Here is a 24,265-nt window from a genome sequence, read left to right as displayed (position 1 = left end):
TGTAGTTCTGATTGTTGATCCAGTAGGTCTGTACTTTTTAGCTTTTGCACCTAGATTTGAATTGTCAGCTATCTTCATTTCTGTCGGTAAACGGAAGTTTAACCAGCCTCCATTGGGGATGATGGATGTTCCGAAAATTGGGAAAAAGTCCTTGTCTGTCTTGATGGCAAAGTTCAAATGACAGGGTTGGATACGCGAGGAAGAACATTCCCGAGCTCTGCACAAAGACATTTCCAGTATTTCTGCCACCAGGTACTGGAGGGCTGCTGCAATAAATACTGCTGCTTTATCGCTGATCCTTCTGAAGAAATTTGTTACTTCTAACATTGCTCTAATCCTGGCAACGGGAAATATAAGACCACTCTTATCTGATTTGGTAGATTTCCTGAGTCTTCTCCTTTTATCCATGTGAGATGAATATTTTGAATGAACATTCGCCTAGGTGCTATTGATGAGTGAACTTTAAAGTAATGTTATATTATTCTGTGCCAAATTACTGAAAAATAATGTTTCTTCTTCAGGTTAGTTTCTTTCAAGTATTATTCAAACACTATTATTTATAACGTGGGAAAAAGCATGTGGCTGTTACAGAAGTGCTGTTATTTAATCATGTTTCACGAGTCGTATTAAAAATTCTTAATTCTTGTTTTAATTTTTAATTTACATTGCGCTAATCAGTTATAACTATACGCTACTGTGGTAGTAAAATTTTTGAGAAAGGTAATCACACGCAGGATTTAATATAATATAATTTAAATTACACAAAAAATAATTTAATATGCATAATCAATATGTATAATAATAAAAAAATAATTTAATATGCATAATCAATATGTATATTTGTATAATCAATAATTGAATAAAGCGTAGCTGGAGAAGCAACTATGACAACAAAAACAGATCGTTAATAATATCAATTTTTTTGGTATTTATATTAACAATAGAATAAATATTATTTTGTTTTTCGTTGCTATGAGTTACCAGACTGGCAGCGTTGAGTTGTAGTAGACAGGTCGCCACAGATACTAACGTAATGTAAATTGTCTATAAATGAATAATAAATGAATATTTCGTAATTTAAAATATTTTGAAATAAATCAAATCGAAAGAAATAGCTCAATATATTTACAAAAGATGTTATTAAAATTTTTAGTTGTTAAAACAATATGGCAGTATTAGTATAGCAGGTGAAATAAAAAGCAGAAGAAGCAATTCGTGCTTTAATTTAGTGGCAGATCAATATTAAACACGTTTAGTAAAATGTGGCTGTTCGCTAACATTAAAAAAAAAAAAAAAAAAAAAAAAAGGACTTCACATGACCTCTTTGTACCGCTTAATAAATTACACACTTTACTTTTTTCCCTGCACTTCATTTATATATATTTCCTCGAATTTTATTAGAGAGATATTTCCCATTCAATAAATTCAGTTCTCACTTCGCGGTAGGGCAAAAATGCATAAAAACTCAAAACATCTTCATTAAAAATTATACATCAGAAACAGGAAAATTACACTAGTACAGTAAACCCTAAAACACTAAATACAGATAAAATATAAATTTTTGCGATCAAATTTAGTGTTTGTATGCAAAAACAAGCAATTCGGTCAACAGGCAGGAAGACGAAGTTTTCGGTGCACAAAATTTAAAGTTAACTTTTGGTCCCGCTGGGGAAAAAGACAACAAAGTCGGTGTAGCAACTGGACTTAATTCACTTTTCTACTAAGAGTTTCAAATGTAAACAAATCGCGGCCTCGTTAAGCTTAGCGCGGCTAAACTTTTAAAATGTTAATAATTCTACAACTATTGCATGCAGATTAATTAAAGGCATAAAAACAAAAAAAAATTAAATTGCTTTTAAAGCAAAAAATGCGCAGTTTACCAATATATAAGAAAGAAAAACAGAGCTGAACGAGCTGGATAAGAGGGGGATCTATCCATCTACATATGTACGTTTAATGTGGCCGATTGCAAAAAAAAAAAAAAAAAAAAAAAAAAAAAAAAAAAAAAAAACGGAGGTGTACGTAAACATATAGAAGAAGATATTATAGAAGTCTCATACACAAAAGTTCAATTTTCTACGGCTAATCGTTTTTGTTTTATGAGAGATAAATACATACGTACGTACGAATAGACGTAAAAAAAACCTCTTTTAGATTCGTTTTAAATATATTTTACAATCCATTCTGGAAAAAAAAAAAAAAAAAAAAAAAAAAAAAAAAACACTTTTATTGTGTCAGTACACACAGATGTTACGGGAAAAAAAAAATCGTCCAAATTAATCTGAGAGCGGTCTAAATGGGCATTTTCTTTTAACCCGAAATACCTGCCAAGAAAGTAAAACTGTAGAAAAGAGTTGTCTGAATACCTACAATGTATGTTATGTTATTTTAAGAGCGTACGAATTGAATACTACTTTCATTAAATTCTGTGTTCAATTACGAATTCTCAATATAAATATCTTAAAACAACGCATTAAGAAAACAAATTTACATAGTTTGTATGGCAGAAGTATTAGCAACTTTTGGTATTACTACGCACCAAAAAGCAGTTATCACCCACGTTGTTTTAACTTACACTAGACGAAAGAAGAAACATGTGTTTTTATCTTTTTAATCTCAAAAATTGCTGAATAAACACATCGGAAAAAAAGTGCTTTTTTTCTCATTTGCCTCAAAATTTCGCCATCTGTATCATAACTTCATCATCTTTTTATTTACGCTTTCTTTATTTTTCCGACACCTTAACTGTTTTTAGAACCTTTAAAGTTTTTTTTCAGAATTACTATACAACTATCAACCGCTGCTTCTTCGAAGACTGTTGAAGATGAGAATAATTAAATAATCGAAATTTTTCTTTTTTCACCATGCAGTTTTAATCCTTTTTCCAGTTAAAATGTTTTTTTTATTTGATTAAATTTAAAAAAATTCTGAAAAATCGAAACGGAAAGAAATTGCATTAGTGTTTATGAACTGATTTCTTTGATGAGGCAAAAAAATCTTTGAGATTTTGAGTATTTTTGGTCTTTGAATATTGTCGGTACAAAGCTGCAGGAAGGAAGTGAGCATTTACATCATGAAAGTTATTTATATAGTTGTTGCGGTTTAAATTTTGATTTTATTGAATATTATCTTAGTTTAATTTATAACGGCAAAACAGCCGAAATAGATAGAAATCTTCTTTCGATAGAAAATACCTGATATGGACGTCATATGATTTTCTTGTACGGCCCATTAAATCATACATACTTTTCGATGCATTTCGTTTAAACGTATTCCCCCCTGAATTTCATTGGAGATATATTTCTCATTCGATTAATTCAGTTCTCACTTCGCGGCAAGGCAAAAATACATAAAAATTCAAAACATCTCAATTAAAATCTGCGAAATACAGAAAAACACAAAACAACAAATATAGTTGGGGAAAAAAAATGTACTTTTTATGCGAAAGCAAGCAATTCGACCAGCAGGGAGGAAGACCGATTTTTCTGTGCACAAAGTTTAGGTTTCTGTGCACAAAGTTTAGTTATCCGAACTCCGACTATCCGAATCGCTTTTAGAATTTAAGAAAAAAATTAAGAGGGAAACGTAGTGTAAAAGGAGCAAATCAACACTTTTAAACTTCTTGTCACTGCTTGAAAACGAAGATGGAAGTTCTTCAAGAAAATCAATGAAAAAAAGGCACTGAAGTCGGTGTATCAACTGACTGCTCTACTAAGTGTTTAAAATATAAATACACTCATGTCCATAAATGAAGGATAATGCAAAATCAGGCATAGGAAAAGTTAGAAGTAAAACAAATTTGACATATTTGTAAAGCTTATCTATTAAACAAAAGGTAAAGAGCAAAAAAAGATGCTATATGTTTGGATATTATTAAAAAAATTAGCAATTTTTTCTCCCTGGAGAAAATTACAAAAAAAAAAAAAAAACAAAAAAAAATGTATTTACAAAAAACCAATATTACATGATTGGTATGATTCTTAATACATTTGTCTCCCAGACGATGCAATACAGTCCGTACAACGCCTAGGCATGCCGAGTATCAAATTATCGATCTAATCTTGGGGGGATATTACACCACTCAAAAAGCAATGCTCTCAAAAGTTACGGTAGACATGTAGGAGGAGGATGACGAGCTGCAATTCATCGGCCAAGCATGTCCCACACGTGCTTTACTGGATTCAAATCCGGTGAGAATGCTGGCCAGTCCATACGGATTATATCCTCCGATTCAAGGCATTCGCTTACGATGTTTGCACGGTGAGGACGAGCGTTGTCATCCATAAACAGAAATTGTGCGCCCATGGCGCTCCGAAACAAACGTACATATTGTTCCAGAATGACGTCGCGATAGATTTGGCTTGTCATGGTTCCAATTTGAACATGCAGATCAGTTCTGGAACCCAGAATAATTCCACCCCAAACGAGCACTCCTGCACCACCGTAACGGTGTCGTTCAATGATGTTTTCTTGGTGGTAACGGGTACCTGGACCTCTCCATATGAACGTCCGGCGAGAATCAGACTGCAAGCTAAACCTGAACTCGTCGGAAAACATCACACAAGCCCACTGTTGCGGTGTCCACAATGCATACTCTCTACTCCAGGCTAACCGCAGGCGACAGTGAGTTCAGTAAGTGGAACGCATCCGACAGGTCTACGAGCATATAGACCAATCTGCCCTAAGCGTCTGTACATGTGTAAGGATCCTAAGTTTTACTAACGTTTATTTTATTTTAAATCTTTACTATCACTTCTTATTTTCTACTTCCGGCCAGAATTAAAAGTTTTAACTTATTTATGCAAATTTGTCTTGCTAACGCCAAGTACTTAAGTTGTGGCTTTTTGCCAAGCAAGAGAGAGGAAGGAGTTATTAGAAGCAGGCCGCTTGCCATAGTAGTTTTACTCGGTTGCTGGTTGCCTTCAAGGCCAGAGGTTTAATCCTCGTGATAATTTTAAACGTATCGTAGTTTTAGCAGCTCTTTGTACTACATACGGCTTTTTGTTAATTAACGGCCAATCTTGGAGTTAGGCACTTGTTTATTAATCCAAAGTTAGTTTAGTTAGAGTTTTAGTTAATATTTTTATATTCTTACGTTCAGACCACAAGTGGTTGGTCTCTGTATTCCGAAGTTCCGGAAATCATTGTAAAGAGAGAAAAATAAAGGGTTTCGTATACCCTTCCTGTGTGTATTGTCTACTTCACAATTTATTGAACATAGCTTCAGTAAGCTCCCTGTTCCGAATCAGGAGAGTTAATATTTCCAAAGCAAGTAAAGAGGAATACCAGTCCTTGATACACTGTCTGCCTTAAAATTGTCGTACCAGTGGCTGAAGAGAGCTGACGAGACAGGTCTGAGGCTGTGCTGCGCCTGTTTCTTTTGGCAGTAACTGCCAAATACCGGTCCTCATTCGATTGTACATATCGAATTTGTACATATTTTACTTTTAACATATTTTTACCGGAATTTGTACATATTTTTACCGGTCAATTGTACATATTTTACTTTTAAAAAGCAAAATATGTACAATTTACCATTTTATGATAATTTAAAAAATTGAGCTTGCCTAAGCGGGTAACAGAGTACATATGTATATAACATTGTACTTTTGGCGGAAGATCAAAAAACGATTCACGTTCTACGCATGGCCGAAAATACTGCTGCGTAGGTGATTGGAAATTGCGTCATAGTGGAATGATCCGATGGAAATTTAAAAAATCCACAACCAGCTTGACAGTTAAAAGATGAATACAGATAATCAATACAAACGTGCTGTGCTACATTTTTTATTTTCGTGTGGTGAATCTGCTAGGTTTGCAGCGATAAAAATTAACAGTATACATGATGAACACACTATTAGTGTAAGGACTGCCCAGAAATGTTTTAAAAAATTTAAATTGGAAAAAGCAGCATTGGTGATGAACCCCGTTCAGGACGTTTTGAACTGTTAGAACCAAATCAAACAATTAATTCAGAAGTTTATAGTGAACACCTTCGCCGTCTAAACTCAGAATTGATCAAAAAACGCCCACGATTGGTGAATATCAGGAAAAGTGTTGTTTCATCATGATAACGCTAGACCGCATACGGCTCGAACAACGCTGCAAAAAATGAATGAATTTAATTGGGAGCTTTTGCCGCATCCTGCTTACTCCCCAAATATTGCCCCAAGTAATTTTCACTTATTTCGGGAATTAGAATTCTTTTTACTGGGAAAAAAATTTAATTCTAAACAGGATTTTTACAATGAACTTTAATTTTTTTTTTTTTTTTTTTTTTTTTCCCCCCATCAAAACCAGTTTTTCTACAGCAATGGCATGAAGAAGCTGCCGGTAAGATGGCGAGACATTGTAGATAATGGAGGAAAATATATAATTGATTAAAATGTTAAATTGTGTTTTTTTATATTATTTAAATATTTACCAAAAAATGCGGACGAATTTATGGACTGACCCAATATATATATTTACATAAGTTTGGTGCTGCTGATTGGAGCCAAAGAGGGTGGTGCATAACTACATGTTATATCAATGCCATACACAAAATTCTAACGGTCTAAGCCTACTCCTGTTTGAATTGCGAGATATCTCGAATTGCGCATAATATCTTGAATGTGCCTATATGGAAACAAGATGAAACGATTTTTCATTTACAATATCGACATTTATATTAGTCACCCCGAATTAAAATCTCTAACCTAACAGTTTCCATGTTTCAGAGCCTTCTGTACTCGAAATGTTTCGTTAAATGTGTTGTATCCCAGTCGTTTTTGGCTTTTCGAAGTTTTGTTCCGCGTTTCCTTATCCACATAATAAAATATATTATGTACATTAATTGATACATTAAATATCTTTTGAATGCCATATGACTTAGTACTAACAATAATTTTAGGTACATATTTATTACTGGTTCTGCCTTCAACTATTAATTAAAACTCATTATATCAATTCGGAAAAAGAAAGGTCGAAGTATAACGCTTCCCAAGTGTTTAGAGCTGTAATTCAAAACACGTCAGAATGTGCGCATTTTTCGCCATTACACGTACTTCGTATTTAAAAGAAGTTGAACTAAGTTGAGAAAGCATGTACATTTAAGTATTAGATATCTCTGCAAATACAAAATCTTAGTCTTGTTTCTAAAATTTCAGAATGGAGCTGTATTTTTTATTTCGTATATTTTCTTGGAATAAAAAAGTAAGCTTTACATATTGTTACAAAATTTATAGATATGTAAATAATTTTGGTGAAATTATATGTAAAATTGTAGTGTTTTTTTGTATAATTATATTATTATTTACGTGTTCCCTCCTAAGATACTGTACGGAAGGAGGGGATGGCTTCCTGGAAGGCTTTCTAAGGTAAATTGGCTCATATTAATAAGTTACACACAGGAAAAGCCACGAAAAGTCCAATGCAGCCAGCTAGTTAGCGGGATTCGAACCTTGGACCGAACTACCAGTGTTCAGAGATATCTCGAATGTGCGTATATGGAAACAAGAAGAAACGATTTTTCATTTACAATATCGACGATTCATTTATAATATAGTGAATGGACCACCAACGCTCGGCCGCTGGTGGGCCATTTATTGTGTAATGTAATATGAAATACTTGAAAGAGACGAAGCTTTGTCGGAAAAAATAAGATTACAGGGGGTAAGTATATCGGCTGCTCTGGATAATGGTGGACGTGGTGCCGTACTGATTAATCATTAAGGTAAAGGGACAGTGCCTACGTCCTCCGTCACTTATCACTTACCATTAAGTAAATGCATATCTCGCTAAGTTGGCGCGATGGTTTTGGTTTCGCCAAACTTGGGGACGAGTTGGTGATTTTTCGGTCCAGTCTCTTCATAACTAATTTATACTATAATTGATCCCTACATATAATTTTAACAGTATACATCCTTAGATGAAACTTTAACCGTATATGCCTTCCAGTAATTTCCAGAAATGGAAGGTACTAGAGATTTTTCGGCGGCTGGTTGAAAAAATATATACTGCCGGAGAAGGCATGTGATCTTAGATGTTAGTTCAGAACTGAATTCGGAGTACTGAGATATCCGTGAGAGCTTCGCCTTTTAGATGCGCTTTGCATTGCGTTGTGTGTAACGATTTCAGTAGTTTGAGTGATTGTGCTCTGTGATGCTGAAAAGAGTGCCAGAGAAATTTTATGGAAAATTCCATAACTGTAAAGTGTTTCTTTTGGTAAAATAAATTTTATCAAGCTATCATCGATTCTGTGTGCATGCAATCTATTACGAAACCGTACGCGCAACAATATATATAAGCAGATATACGTTTATATTAACTAATAATTGCAAAAAAAAGTTTAAAATGGTATAACATACAAACGAAATAATCTGAAATTATTTGTAACGCAAGAGACGAAAGAAATACACATAAACGGAAAATAATATAATTTATAATGCAGAAAACATAAAAAATGATTGCGTTAATTTACAGAAATAATATATATATATATGTAGTAGTATGCATAAACAAATGGATAGGTAGCAAGAAAGAGGGAATGAAAAGGAAGAGCTTTAAAAACAGAAAGATGCGAGAATAACCTGCTGCTGCTGGAATCATAGAATATTTTTAAATGCTTATTAAATTATCTAAAGCTCCTTACACAAATTTATCTAAATTGAAACTGGAGCAGTCAAACAAACATTGAATTCTAAAACATTAACAGCCTGTTGCAATAAATAAGCACATAAAGACACAAATAAAAAGAAAGGGTTATCTTCTTTTTTCAAAACACAATAAATCGCTCAAGTTTTCTGCTCTTTATCCGCTTAAAGTTAAGTATTTTCCTCCCTTTTATTTTCCATTTCAAATGTATTATATCCTTTAATGCATTTCGCTGAAAATATTTTAAACTAGACAAAAGGCAAGAAAATATTTGCTAAACCTTTTCTGCTTTTAAATTCTCTTGGTTATTGGACCAGCTCCTAATCTTCTTCTATCTATTTGGGCAATGTTTTGTTGACATTTCAAACAGAAGTAAAAGCCTAAGTAATATGTTTGCTTTCGTTATTATCAAAAACAGCCTAATTAAATTAAAGGGAGTTTTAAGGAACATGAAAGAAACTTTGCGAGAATTTTTTTTAAATAAAGTGTACCATCCAAACATATTAACTATAAGAATTCAGAAAATATACGTCTTCTTCACTTTCTTAGTTTTAACATGGAAAGATTCTTAAAATTATCTCATTGCGTTCTGTACGGGTTCGTGGATTTGAGGTAATTTATGACGACACTTGATGAAGTATCAAAACACAATTTATTATCCAGCGTTACTCAGGACAGCTCCAGATACACGTTTACACTCGTCGAAAAACTACGATAAAATGCTGAAACAATCAGCAACACAGCCTTCAGGCTATAACGGTGAAGATAGCTCCCGACTCCAAAGCACTAGAGTATAGCTCCCGACTCGGTTCGGTCGTTCTCGGAACTCTATGTACTCGCTAGATTCTCCACGCAACGACTCGCGATACACTCGACGGTAGCCTCAACGATGCACCAACTCGACAGTAGACTGACGATAAAACTCGATAGACTGGCGATCGACTCACAGGGTACTAGACTGCTACTTCGCATATAGGCAGGGTTTATATAGATTTTGGCCTGCATTCGAGAACATTCTGGGCCAAATCGGTAAGAATTTGTTCCAGAAGGTTCTCCATCCGGCTATGGCATGTCGCCAATTTTGTCGCCAAATGGGCGATTTCGAGCAAAATCTGGCAACCCTAAACCCACCTTGCGGGGAAGCTATCTTACCGCAGCTGGACTTTTTGTAACAATATTAAGAGATGAGGAATTATTATAGAAGTTAATTTGTTGCTATACAGAATAAGAAATGGTATCTGCAGTTCCTTTTTCATTCCGGAATACTTCAAAATAGCGCTTGACGAGGAATATTTTAAAGCTGGATTCAATAGGAAAATGAAAATTGTAACAAAGGCAGTTTCAAGCAGAGATCTGAGCAATAGAACATGCGACGGACTCTCTTCATTCAAAACTATTCCAAAAAATTTCCAGTATATTTATTAAACCTTTTTACTTTCTTCCCAAATTGTCATTCAAATGAAATAAAATAAAATTAAATAAAGCTTCATTGTATCATGAAACTAGAAAATAGAAAAACAAGAAAAGCTAATATTTAGAGGAAACTTAGCTTCTTGATAAATTATAGTTTTTTTTACTAACGATGGTCATTAGTAATGATTTTCGAGAGCGTGGCAGGATGAATATTGGACGCCAGATTGCTCTGGCACCTAATTATTTCTTCCTGGCGTTTTCAAATTTTTATAGGTAGATTTTTTAAGTTAGCGGCAAGTTTAGTTTTCACGAATAGAGAAGTAGACAAATGACAGTCTACTACGTGTATTTCGGGGAACTATCTAAATTCGCATAAATATGTAAATTGCAATTAATGTCTCGGCTAGACATAGCTAGAGATATCCTCATGATATACAAGCGCAAATGGAGCGAAGATCAGATAAAAATAACCAAAACCATTTTCTTAGTTTTAACCGCAATTCTTTGAGAGCTATTTATTACATTTGTCTGTTATCACAAATGATTCGTATTATGATGATCATAATTAGTTCAATTATTGATGATCATAATTAATTCAATTACTGATGATCATAAATAATTCTATTACTGATGACCATAAATAATTATGGAGTTATTTCGTTTACACGTCGCGCCTGGGTGAAAATTATAGCCCATTACTGGGTTAGTAGATAAGATAAACAATGACAAGTCTGCTATTGATGAACGGGCTTGCTGCTTTCGAATGTGCAGTTTTTCGTATGGATAAGAGGAATGCGAGCCTGTTTCGCTTAAAATGTCCTTCACGAAGGCATCACTTACATGCTGTCCTGTAATAAAGAAATCGGTTTTGATTGGTTTGCTTTATTAGATTATGGCAAATCACTAGAGGGCTATCTTCCTAAAGAGCAGGATGCTTTCGAGGAGGACTTTCTAAAGGAAACTGGCTCGCATACACATTGCGCATGGTGAAAGCCATGAAAACGTCCATACAGCCAGCCCGTTCGCAGGATGCTAACTTCGGACCAGTCGATCTTGAAAAATAAAAGTTTAGTGGCGTATTATGTACAATAGACTTTAGCGTTAGTTCGGTTGATAAGTGTTTTTCGTCGTATATGGATTTTAGTATTTTTTAAATATGTCTTACTCTGTTACTTGCCTTTAATCAATACTTGAAATGGCTATATATTTTAGATTCTTATGTTGTTTATGGTATATTTATCCGAGTCTTTTTAATTCATGGATACATTGTAATATTAGTCATATAGTTTATCAGGACTTGTGTTCCTCTTTACTTGCTTTGGAAACATGAACTGTCCTGACTCGGAACAGGGAGGTTACTCAAGCTATGTTCAATAAATTGGGAAGTAGACAATACACACAGGAAGGGTATACGAAACCCTTTATTTTTCTATCTTTACAGAGATTTCCGGACTTCGGAATACAGAGACCAACCACTTGTGGTCTGAACGTAAAAATATAAAAATATTAACTAAAACTCTAACTAAACTAACTTTGCATTAACATACAAGTGCCTACTTTAAGATTGGCCGTTAATTAACAAAAAACCGTATGTAGTACAGAGAGCTGCTAAAACTACGATACGTTTAAAATTATCAAGAGGATTAAACCTCTGGCCTTGAAGGCAACCAGCAAACGAGTAAAACTACTATGGCTAGCGGCCTGCTTCTAATAACTCCTTCCTCTCTCTTGCTTGGCAAAAAGCCACAGCTTAAGTACTTGGCGTTAGCAAGACAAATTTGCATAAATAAGTTAAAGCTTTTAATTCTGGCCGGAAGTAGAAAATAAGAAGTGATAGTAAAGATTTAAAATAAAATAAACGTTAGTGAAACTTAGGATCCTTACAAGTTTATTAATCTTCATACAAGATGCAACATTTTTTTTTCTCTATTACTTTAAAATCTGAATGTTAATATTAATATTAGGCTACAACTCTTCATAAGCGTTGTTTCAAGTAAAAGTTTATTGATCATAAAATCAAAGTGCTTTTATTAAACTTCTTGGACGAAACGCCTGCTCAGTTCGCAGTTATTCCTATATTAATTTTAGTAATTGTTTTCGCAAAAAAAAAAAAAAAATATCGTTACGAATTTTGTACTTGCGTAAATAATTTTAACAAAATTATATGTAAAATGGTACTATTTTTTTGTATAATGTAACATGAAAATCTGAAGAAGCGAAGTTTTAGCCGGCAACGTAACGAATGCAGGGGAAGCTTATTTAACCCTGATTAAATGACTATTTCACTAAATTGGCGAGATATCGCCAAGATGGCGATGGTTTTGGTAACTATTTTTTGTCAACCAATCTAGACAAAAATCGCTGTCGCCAAAATTGGCTACCATACAGCGGCATTTTGGCCCGTTTCTTGTGTAACTGTATTGGGCATTGTAATTTAACATCTATAATTGATTCAGTTAGGCAACTGTAACCGTACCCTGCTTTTAGATGTAACTTTAACCGTATCTGCTTTTAGTCATTCCGAGAAATGAAATTCACTAGCGATTTCTCAGAGGCCAGGTGAAAGCTATATGAAAAAAAAAAAAAAAAAAAAAAAAAAAGAATCTGCTCTCAGCTGTTCTTTAGTTCAAGGATAGTACGGAATATTGATATATCTCGGTGTGAGTTTCGCTCTTCAGAATCGCTTTGCGGCTCGTTTTGTTTAACATTCTTAGTAGTTTGAAGTGTAACTACTGATTGTGCTGTCTGATGCTGTGAAGAGCTGAGCGAATATTTTTGTGGAAAGTTCCAGAATTGTGAAGTTTTTTTTAAATAAGTTTCATCAAGGTATCATCAGTTCTGTTTGCATTCAATCTATCATGAACCCGTACGCACGCAACAATATATAATAATTTATATTAGCCAAATCTAACCTATTTGACCAATTTTACTTTAAATTGTGCACCCTGTTAAAGCGCAAGTTACAAGCTTTCGTAAATTTAATTAACATTACCAAAATTCAAAGCAAATTTGGACTGTAGAGAAAATTTTCAAAATGCAAGCAATGGTGACTGAATTTTGCCCCCTTTAAAGGATATGCGAAAAGCTATATTTTATTGTAACAGTTTACGACAGTGCAAAGCTAATAAAAATATTTGAACCAAATTTTATGCAAGCACTCATTAATATTCAACAAATCCTAAAGATCCTAAAGAAGAGGAACTTAGAATCTGAATTAAGATAAAAAAATAAAAATATTGTTAGATTAAGAAAGCTTTGCGAATGAAGTACCGTGGTTGCTCTATGTTTCATGATTACTTTTTCTCGCCGGCTATTACTGCAATTTGAATTTCTAATATTTCCCATATTTGCTTTGCTTATTAATTTCTTCATGAAAGGCGTCTTTCTCTAAAGCAGGGAATTCCAACCAAGGTGCCCACTGATCGTTTAACGCGTGCCTGCTGCTGTGCTATCACAATAAACATGTTTTAGTTTTCTATAAAATTCTATGTGAAAGTTTTCTCATTTTACATGAAATAAAAAAATGCGTTCATCACAGATACCAACACAAATCGAAATATGACCGATATCTTTTTTGTTGCATGTATTATTAACTCTACCGAAGTATAAATTCAACTTGAAAACATAAATGGTGTCCGCCGTCTAACATATATTCTAGAATATACTCTTGGTTGGGAACCCCTGCTTCAGATCAACGATTCGAAAGTTTTTTTTATTTCGCATGCTCCTAAATTAGACTCTACAATTATAGGTACCCTTAACTCTTTCTTCAGTACCTATGATACTCCTCTCCCCCGCAAAATTACTAAAGTATATCTTACTACTCTATTACTTGGATCGTTTAGAAATGATTGACACAACAGCTCTCACAACGAAACTATTATACAATGCGAAGAGAAAACCCGTGAAATAGACACAAGGGGACGTGTGCTACTCAGAATGCATTTTGATTAGCAAACTCAACAATTTCAAAGCGAGCAATGGCAACACTGTACGAAAAAAAAATTTTATCTCCAACGCGCGAGACCTTGTATCCGAAATTCTAAAAATATGCTCATTTTAAAATTATTTGCGATACTGCTGTTGAACTGAATTTAATGTTTTAAGTGCGAAGAATATGATATTTAATAAGTAAAGGTAAGACACAAAACGTTGAAAAAAATTTAAAAAAAAAAAAAAAAAAACCGCCCGTTTGAGTGTAAAGTAAAATCTGAAAGCTTTCAGATTTCTTTTCTTTTTTTATCGCTTGATTAGAATTATCTTTTTTGTACTATAGCACAGTTTGTTTGCATTATCAGTATTGTATTACAGTATAGTTTATTAGCATTATCATTAATGTATTATTTCATAGAAGGTTCATTATCAAGTTATCCATGTTGTTATCAAGCTATTCATACTTGGTAACATTATGCACAGTACATAATAATAAAATCTACACAATTAGAAACCTGTCCGTGTCGGTTTGTTTGCTTGAAACATCTCCTCCGAAACGGCTGGGAGTTGAGTTTCGAGTTGAGTTGAGTTGGCCCCGGGCTCGAAAAATATGTGGGAAGCCTTTTCGACTATTCGCTTCTTCTACCATCTTAATTAGCCGAGAAATTAATTAAAAACTCTGAAACCGCTAATTTTCTCAACTATTTTTCCGAGTGGCAAGAGTGTCGCGCGCTGGAGATAAAAATGTGCTTTATTTCGTAGAGGGTTGCCACTGCTCGCTTTCAAATCGTGAAGTTTGTCAATCAAAAATTTGTAATTTTTACAAAATCTGAAATAAAAAAATCACTGACAAACATTAAATATATTATTATTATATAAGGTAATAGTCTGACGTTGAAGAAAGCGCGCGATTGCATGCATCGTCATTATATGTCGAAAACCGTTTCATTAATAAATAGCTGCTGTTGGCAAATTTTTTGCTTCAGGTTAGGATATACTGAAACGATATGTTACTGCCACATTAAATATTTTATTGATATTGAAAAAGAGTTGTTATATAATTACATTAAATTTAAATCACGACGTCATACGTATACGTTTCAACCCGAAGTGTAAAAAGTTTTTGTTTCCTGGTTTGGCAACAAAACTTATTTACGAATGGTTGTTGCTTGAAAAGACTGAAATGATTTCATTCATATTTTAATGTTTTTATATATTTTCTTTTCAGGTGTACATAGAACTTATAAATTTTGATTTGGCTGCATCCCACTAATTTAATATAAATTCCGAAATTTTTTTTCGGTGACCATTAGCCATTTTTAGGCTTTCGCCATTACTAAAGTCAAAAATGGTTGTCATTTTATTATGGAGGCACGTAACAAAAGGCCACAGTTACCTCCTATGAGGGGGCAGATAATTTATATCCATGCCTTCTCCGGGGTTTGAACCCGGGCCCTTAGGTATCGCAGTCGGCTTTCCTAACCACTATACCCTCTGAGCGGCAATTTACGAAGTAATAAATGAAATAACTTAATAACAGCTTTGCAAAAACAACACCAAGTTATTCGTAAATCTTACAGCAGCCTCCCTGAACGGAGAAAAATAAGTCTGAGAACAGCTACCCTGACGTTTTATAGCAGTATCTTTTAACATGTCAGAGACACTTTTTAAACGTTTTCACTGATAATGGGGTCCACTGGATTAAATTAGCATCTCGTCCACGAAACTCCATTATGAGCTAATTTATAAATTTGAGCTGAATGATCTGACCATTAACGACAGTACGAAGGTTCCATACCTACTAAATGGCGAACCATATAACCGAATAATTGATGAAAGGTCATGAACTAAGAAAAAGGGCTTGCCTCGTTAGTGCTAAAAGCTGTTTTCTAAATAAAATTTGTAACTTTTTGCTATGTGACAAAACGAGGGTGCATGCCTTTTCATGAGTCATAAAAGACCAGTCTTGGTGTTAAATAAATTAATGCAGAAGAGCACTCTGGAGGCAGGAATAGAAGAATATGGTGTTCTCCTTCTACCAAAGCGGAGTCTTGGTTAAAACGTATGGAACTAATAGGGTCAACGGGAGTGTTTGACGTACCTGCATTATATATTATAGTCATAGAATGGATACAACGTTGTAAGGTCTATTTTAATTTTATAATAATTATTTTAATTTTGACAGACTTTCCTATCAGTTCTTGTTTCCACTTACAACTTCCTACCAGAATGAGGTTTTAGGATCGCGTTGAATGCAAATGAGTTAGAAGAAGTATTTAAGGAAGGTTCAGCTAACTTCGATAGAGAGTGCTGGGAGTCCTTAGTGGAGCGGGTTTGCCTTCTCGCTAAATCACTCTTGAAGCTATTACTCTAGGCCGTATATTATACGTGCTTGTTGATATTCGCGGGCTAGTTTAATTTAAAGGTCAACTACATTAGATAATTGTGTCTAGCTTCGACTATGTCTCGTTTGGTTAATTTTAGTAATTTAGTTTCTTATTTTCTGATTCTGAGTTAAAGCCCGATCAGAGGCATTCTTATAAGCCCGAGAAGGGACCTACACTCTAAATTTCTCAGAGTGAGATTTGAAGCGTGACAGCAATTTTCGCTCCGTTTCGTGTTAAACAAGGCAAGTTTACTGTTTTGGTAACAGAACATATTTTTCCACTTGCAAAATGATCTTGGAGAAGGGAGTGAGTTAAGGGGAAGAACGACTTCCGGTCGTGCCCCTACCCTCGCAGAGTGACCATGCAGTTTTGCTGAGGCGCTATTTTAAGTGAGGACAGTTGTCTACATCGTAACAATGAACGCAGCTCCTCTGCCAAAAGTAAGTTTAGTTTTAAAATATATATACAATTATTTCTTAATAGAACTATCTTACTTATCATAAATTATAGTCTTATATTTTAGATTTATGTGTAAAAATTGAAGGATGTAATGAAAAGGAGTTTTAGTTGGCTCTATTTTAGGTAAATTTGCTTTAAGAGTGTAATGCTGTAACTTCGTTTTATTTATTACGTACTGTTAACACAATAAAAGCTATATATATGGATGGTACTTTTTGTAAACACTTCTAAAACAATTTACACAACACTATCGACTTTAATTATTCAAATTCAGTTTCGCATGCATTCCTAATTCGAGTACGAAGAACAGCGGTGGGGGAAAAAAATCCATACTATAGAGTTTTGATTTTTTATAACACAAATTATTTGTTAGCATTGCAAGAAATAAAAACCGTATACTTTACTGAATTCTCTGTTAAAGTCATATCGTTTTCAGCTTATAGCAGTTTTTCATTGATTTTTAACTTCTTTTTTTTATAAATTCTGCTTATAGTTTGTAAAAATAAAATTCACTTACTGTTGCAAATCTGAATTTTTACAAAGTATAAACACTAGCGCTACCTGTGTCATATCAGCATTCTAACACTTATATTTTTGCAAATGTATTATTATTCTCGATAGTGTAGGTGTAGCTCATATGGTCTCCTCGGTTTCTTTCACTGATGTTCAAAATTTATTTGCATGTGTCATTTTTTCTCAATTTATTATTATTTTGTCTGATTTCCATACTATGTTTTCTAAAAGTGATTTGAAAGTGTTTGCAAAGAAAATTTAGAAAACTGCATACTCGAGTTCTTGTTTCGGCATGAAATGAAATACAACGGTTAAGATACAATCAAAGATATTTTAGAATTCTGATTAAAGAATGTGTTCTTCTAAGGTAATGGGTTGCCAAAAAGTTTCTTAATGTTACAGTTTTGGGGCCAATTTTGAGAAAATGGGGAAAGGCTAAATTGATTTCAGTTACTAACATTTATTTTATGTAATTTACTCTTATGTAATTTTTACTTACGTATGCTTAATATTATGTTTTTTAATGTTCATTTAAATTTATATGCGCTAAATATAATGTTTCACAGGCTAATTTTTATTTATAAATGCTTAATATCATGCTTTTTCTCCGAGCATTAATGCACATCTCCTAAATATTGACCACCAGCGGACGAACAGTAAAGTCGCTGTAATCTGGTAGTTTGGTCCTGGGTTCGAATCACGTGAAGGGACTAGCTGCATGGGCGTTTTCATTGTTTTCCCCATGTGCAACATGTATACGAACCAATTTCCCTTAGAAAGACCTCCACGAAGGCATCCTTCCCCTTACACAGATAGTCCTTGAGGCTTTGCAATAAGCACACACACATTCTAATGCCATACTTCTTCTCCTAATATACATTTATATGCAATAAATATTATGCGTTTTTGCCTGCCTATAAGCTTAATAATTTTCTTTCTACTTAACATTACTGTTGAAACTATTCCCGATTAGCCACGAACCCACCAGCGGCCGCGCGGTAAAATCACTGTAGTTCGGTGAAATCCTGTGAGGTTTAAATCTCGGGAACAGGTTGGTTGGAAATTTAAAAAATTTCATCCCCCCTTTTTTTTTTTTTTTTTTTAATGAAACAAATCTTAAACAGCTAAGGTTGCTCATTTAAAACTTTTATTACTTAAAGTTAAGAAAGGTAGTTTATAGATTTCTTTAAAGACTAAGGGTAGGAACTTCTTAAACTAGAAACCATATTAAGAGAAATGTTTATCTTATCAAATGCATTACAAGCACATATAATTTTCATTATACGTACTTTTAATGTCATAATTTGTAAATGGACATAATGAATCGATAAAATAATTATTATCAATTGAGCGCACAGCGAAAGTAACAAAAATTATTTATTGATGCTGGTAATTAACCAAATTAATTAAAAAATACCTTGTTAATTTACTAGACACGTTTTTGGGAATATAATCTGTCTTAATACTTTTAAATATACATATAAATATCTAATTTCCGCTCTTAAGAAAATTTAGTTATGACTCAAAATTTTGAAGTTCCATTTAACATATCATTTGATTTATCTGTGATTTTGTAATGTAAATAAATCGTAATATTTATGAGAATAAATTAATATCATATATAACCACTGTTAAATCTATTGAAATTGTTTATTACACAGAATTAATTTCAAGTTTTTAATATTTAAAGATAAGAATTAGTAAAATTTTATATAAATGAAACAGTTATTCAATAATTTTTTAAAGATTTCTTTCCTGTTTTTTCTAAGTAATTTTGTCCCCTTATAGTTTTGAATTTGCTGTTCTTTCACCTTGTCTGTCATTCTGCGCTATATTGCACTGATTGATATTTAGTTGTCATTAAAATTTAGGAAGAATGTTATACTATATATTTCTTACAGAAGAAGGCGTCATTGGGTTGACGTTTCCTGATATCACAGAAGATGACTTGAAAGAAATGAACATAAAATTAGGGCCCAGAAAGCATATTATGCAAATTGTGAATAGAATAAGGGTAACAATATAATTTCAATAATGGAATAACAATGAAGGATAATTTTATATTATTATCTGAAAAGTCATTTTCTTTTTAGTGCCCATCAGTTCAAGCGGTTGCTTCAATACCATCAGATGAAAAATGCACTGAAAAGGTCTGTCAAGATGCAAGTGCCATTTCTCCACAGAATATACAAAGAAAAGAGGTGTCTTTAGACATATCCAAAATATATAACCAGTGTATTTCAAACAAGGTAATAAAAGTTGTCTTTTAATTTTAATTATGTAAAAGAACACGTTGTGATTTATTAGTCGGTTATTACAATTTTCTCAATTTTTTCAGGATTCTTTTGATATCAGAAAGTGGGTCAGCAGTCACCCACAAGGCAAACAGCTCTGTGACAACTTGGATAGGGGTTCCTACAAGACTGAAGACAGGCAGCTGCTAGTTAGGATAGTCTGTTCAAAATTAGTAAACTTATGTGGAACTGTGTAAGTTTTTTTAGTGAACTTGAATATATTTTCATTGATTTAAGTCTAGAAGGTATAGATACGTTCTGAAAATTAAGAAAATATTTTATTTTATATGAATTTCAAGAATTTTCCATTAAATTATTTTTTTTTTAGCTACCCATCCTCAGAATGGAAGGAACGTACTGCAGAGGCATTAGTAGATGCATTTCCATTGTTAAAATCAAAAAGATTCCCACATGGGCATGTAAGTGTTCTTTAATTTTCAAAAAATTACTTTAAAACATGTTATCTAGTTATGTGATGTGTATTAATTTATGTGCAGGAAAGCTTCTATGATAAGACCACAGGAATAAGCTTTATAGAATAGGCCTGAAAACGCTTAGGAAGTCCATCAAAGAAAAAAAAGGATTAGCCAAAACTTCAAAAATCTGCAGAATAGAACCATCTCTTGAAACAGAACGTTTGACTAAAGAGGATTTAGAAGAAAAGGTTTTTTTCAGCTTTCGTAAAATTCATATTCATAACATTTTAAAATATTTCTATGTTATAAATATTTCATCTATACTTAAAGAAAATGTTTGAAAATTAGTGCATATAAATTTTTTGTTATAGATAATGTGGATGAAATTTAAAAATCCCATAGAACCCAATAGACAGGCGATTTCAGATATATTGTCTGAAACAATGGCTGACAGACAAACTGAAATAAGAGATTCAGGCATGACCATAACAGATGTTTTAGAGAGATATCCCAGGCTACAAGATTATAGAGGTGATATGGTAAGAAATTTAGCTAATTAATTTTCAGTTAGTAATTGCACTTTAAATTTACATATACGCATAGTGTATATTGGTGATCTTTAAAATGTGTCGAGCCAGGAAATTAAAATCAAAGTTTCAGCATAATCAATTCAAAGAATTTCAGTTCAAAATCATTTTTCAGCATTATGTTAAAACACATAAGTTCTTGTAATAATTTTCATTCAGGATATGCTTGGTTTAAAAAACTGAACCATTAACCACATGCATTCAGTTTTTAAAATCAACATTTTTATGAATATGTACTAGATAACCTATTTTTGATTTTTGTATAAACTTACTGGAAATTATGTTGTGTTTGCAGATTGATGCAGAATTTTTACGCATGCATCCCAATTCAGACACTTTCTTGGAAAAGTTTTCATCTTTTTATGTCCCAAGAATTTTGAGATATGCTGAATCAAAACGGCCTGATCTTCTGGTACCAAGTATTGCTGATTTCAGTGGTAAAGATCTTTAAAAATTTAACTAGGATTATAAATCATATAATACTTTAAAACTTTTTTACGTACTGTTTTAATTACCTAAAGTAATTTTTTATCTATTACTTGCATTGGTCATTCTTAAATGGCTTATAAAGTTTTTTCTTCTGGCTTGTAAAAGTAAGCTGTAAATCCATGTACCTCTAGTACCAAAGGCCTTTTTAATGATATTTTTGTAATCCTTATGTAATAAAAGTCTGTGTATTTTTTTCATATATATAGATGATCTAAAAGCATTAGTTTTGCTCCCAGAACTTTTGCCCAGCCCAAATTATGGTAAAGGAAGAGGGAAAAAGGTAAAAAAAAGGTCTCATTCATTATTAATGAGTAAATACTTGGCATAAGTCTATGCATAAAAAATAATTTCATATGCTTAGCTAAAATTCTTTTAATAGGATAATATTTTTAGTTTGTAGTGTATGTGTATGCAAATAAGCTATTGATACTATATGTAAGTGAATTGAGCTGCATATCCTTTGAACTTTGCTACATTTTCTTTCTTGAAAGGTTCATGTGTGATATTTATGTAGCTTCAATTAATAATTACATTTCACATGCAATTGTTATCCAGTTTATGTCTTTTATATATATATACTTTTATTTTTATTTCTGTAGAGTAAAGGCAAAACAAGTATTTTGGCATCAGGCTGTTATTTACAAAAAAAAAAAAAAAAACATTCCAAATTCTGCACTTCTAATATTTGCTAATGTAAGTATTTATGAGTTTTGTATGTTTTGCACTTTCATTTTAAGAGGGCAGATCATATTTAAACGAGCCATTTTACAACAGTGAATGTATTTGGCCTCACGTGGCTAAAATTCATGTTCTCAAGCTGCTTTCAACTGTTGTACCCACAGATGATGCATCGTCATTTAGCTAATTTTTGTAGAATTGAAATGGCATTGATTTGAATGTCACCTACATACTAGCAAATATTTCGAGAGAATAAGAAGGTTTGTATTATGTGTGATGTCTTTGTATCATCTAAAGCATGACAGTAATCATTTCTATGCATGTATCATATAGTGAACATAGATTTTTTTTTACTTGTATAGTGTTGGAGAAATTGCTTGAATTTCAAAAAGTAATTCCAGTCAGACTAGGGCAATTATGAAATCAAGAACAAGCATCATAGTTTAATATGAAGAAATGATATTTGGTTTCATAAGAATAAGCCAGACTAATTCTCCATATTCTTTGTTCTTTTTACATTATTTATTACACTTTTCATGAAGAAGCAATGCACAAATAGCAGTATGCATTACTATCCTATTCTATATTTGCATCAATATAATACTTAAATATTCCTATATGTTTTGATACTGCACTTTTACAGAAACTAAAAGCAAAAGGCCTCTATGTGCATAAAATTACTTGAGTAGTATTTTTGTATGAAGAAAAAAATTTTCTGGCAATATTTTTTAATTGGAAAGATAAACTTTCTAATATGGATAATTGGTATTTGACTTGCCCTCATAGGTATGGATGTATTCTTAATGAAGAAATTTATTTTCAGGGAATAGAAGACATGGAGTCTCTTGAACCAGGGCAGAATAAGCAACCGATTCTAGTGTGCATTTCAAATTCATTTTACATTAAAGCAGATAACAAGTTAATAGCATGTCCAAATCACGCCATGAAGGCATTCGACATTTTATTTAAATCCCATTTCGTATTTAGTGTGCAATATGCACATGTATTAACAAATTTTTACAATTTTATGGGAAGTTTTTTATACAATATAAGCACTCCTAGAGCATGTGTGGACTCGTTAAATACATGTTTCAGCAACATAGCTATTGAGTAAAAATTTATTGCATTTTTAATATTTTTATTATATTATTATTATTGAGTAAAAATTTATGTATGTATAATATGTTTCTTAATAAAGAGTTTTTTATGTATTGCTTGTTTTCATTTATTTTTAAATTACTTTGTTCATGGAAATTATTATAATTCTGCAGATTAATGATTTCTACTCATATTTAACCAATCAATAAAGTACATATTAATTTTCAGCAGAATTATGAAACATGAATGTTTATCTTACACATGTGAGCTAATCCATATTATTTCACTTTTACTTTATTCTTTCCACATGAGACTTCGAATTGGAATTAACATATATAAAAATAAGTTTAGTCTAAAAGTATATGTAAACAATTATTCACCTATAATGATTAATGTATAGGAATTTGTATGCATATAACTTCTCAAAAGTAAAAAGTGTTGTAAGCTAACTGAAGATAAGCTTTATTCATAATTTGGGGTTAATTAATTTTAAGTTCTTAATGATTTTGTAATAAGAAATAGAAACAATTCTTTTGCAGTATATGAAGTTAAAAACAATAGCATGAGAGTATTTTATGGTTACTAATTTTCTGAATCTCATACATTGCAAATAAAGCTGAATAATTTAGGGAAATTAAATTCACATTTTTTTCTTATTTCAATGTATATTAAAATTTATTATTCGATATTTTTATGCATATTATGCTCAAGTCAACAAAGTACTAGTAATATCAATTCACAAATTGTATTAATATATTCACTTATAAGTAGCATTTAAAGAAGTTGAATCTATCAGAATATAATACAGGTTTACTGAGACATATATACATGATCAGCTGTTTTAACACATTCAAATTTTCATTATTATAAAATTTTTCAAGAAGTATTTTTGATAAATTACATTTCCAAATATTGCAATTATTTAATTTAAAATTTAGCTTACAATTTACATGATTATGTGTTCTAATCTTGTGAATAAACATAATTTGTTTTTTAAAATTAAAATATGTATACAAAATTTAGAATATATATCACTATACATATATGATTCATCTAAAATAATTTTTTGAATTTCTTTTATGAAACTAAGCATTTTTTGATTTCTCAAACCAAATTTTGAAAATTTCTGAAATATTTATTCAAAGATTTAAGTACCTGAAAAACCTTTTTTATTCAAATACCAAGCTTTAAGTGTGAATATCTTGCTATTCCAGTTTTTAAGTTGCTTTGATTTTAATATTGCATTTTTATTGCTTAGTATACATAAAGGCAAGAACCATGTTTCTGTAAAATAAAATATATTCTGTGAATTTAAAGTAATTTCATATCAGAAGTACTGTGAGAAAGTGATAGTGTTATTTCAG

The 24,265-nt window shown here is 32.2% G+C and overlaps 2 protein-coding genes across 4 annotated transcripts in view; one reads left to right on the top strand and one right to left on the bottom strand.

The window, feature by feature from the left end:
* Nucleotides 1-24,265, bottom strand: part of LOC118181251 (cell adhesion molecule Dscam1-like) — a 1,046,077-nt gene that overhangs the window by 117,752 nt on the left and 904,060 nt on the right. The window lies entirely within an intron of this gene.
* LOC146995310 (uncharacterized) lies at nucleotides 19,216-20,532 on the top strand. Its single transcript, XM_085824494.1, has 6 exons — nucleotides 19,216-19,353; nucleotides 19,433-19,588; nucleotides 19,678-19,826; nucleotides 19,962-20,052; nucleotides 20,131-20,297; nucleotides 20,452-20,532. Exons 1-5 carry the CDS (start codon nucleotides 19,216-19,218, stop codon nucleotides 20,173-20,175), a joined length of 579 nt encoding a protein of 192 aa, XP_085680620.1. The 3' UTR covers nucleotides 20,176-20,297; nucleotides 20,452-20,532.

Source organism: Stegodyphus dumicola, chromosome 9 (genome assembly GCF_044657685.1).
Source record: "Stegodyphus dumicola isolate Sdum_Otavi_A_Nest chromosome 9, ASM4465768v1".
Classification (NCBI taxonomy): domain Eukaryota; kingdom Metazoa; phylum Arthropoda; class Arachnida; order Araneae; family Eresidae; genus Stegodyphus; species Stegodyphus dumicola.
This window is presented reverse-complemented; position numbering and strand designations above follow the sequence as displayed.

Bases quoted from the DNA above. Each gene is read 5' to 3' on its own strand.
- LOC146995310 (XM_085824494.1), top strand. From the start codon at position 19,216: ATGTTATACTATATATTTCTTACAGAAGAAGGCGTCATTGGGTTGACG. The intron at 19,589-19,677 runs GTAATAAAAGTT...CAATTTTTTCAG, and splicing joins ACCAGTGTATTTCAAACAAG to GATTCTTTTGATATCAGAAA. The intron at 19,827-19,961 runs GTAAGTTTTTTT...TTTTTTTTTTAG, and splicing joins GTAAACTTATGTGGAACTGT to CTACCCATCCTCAGAATGGA.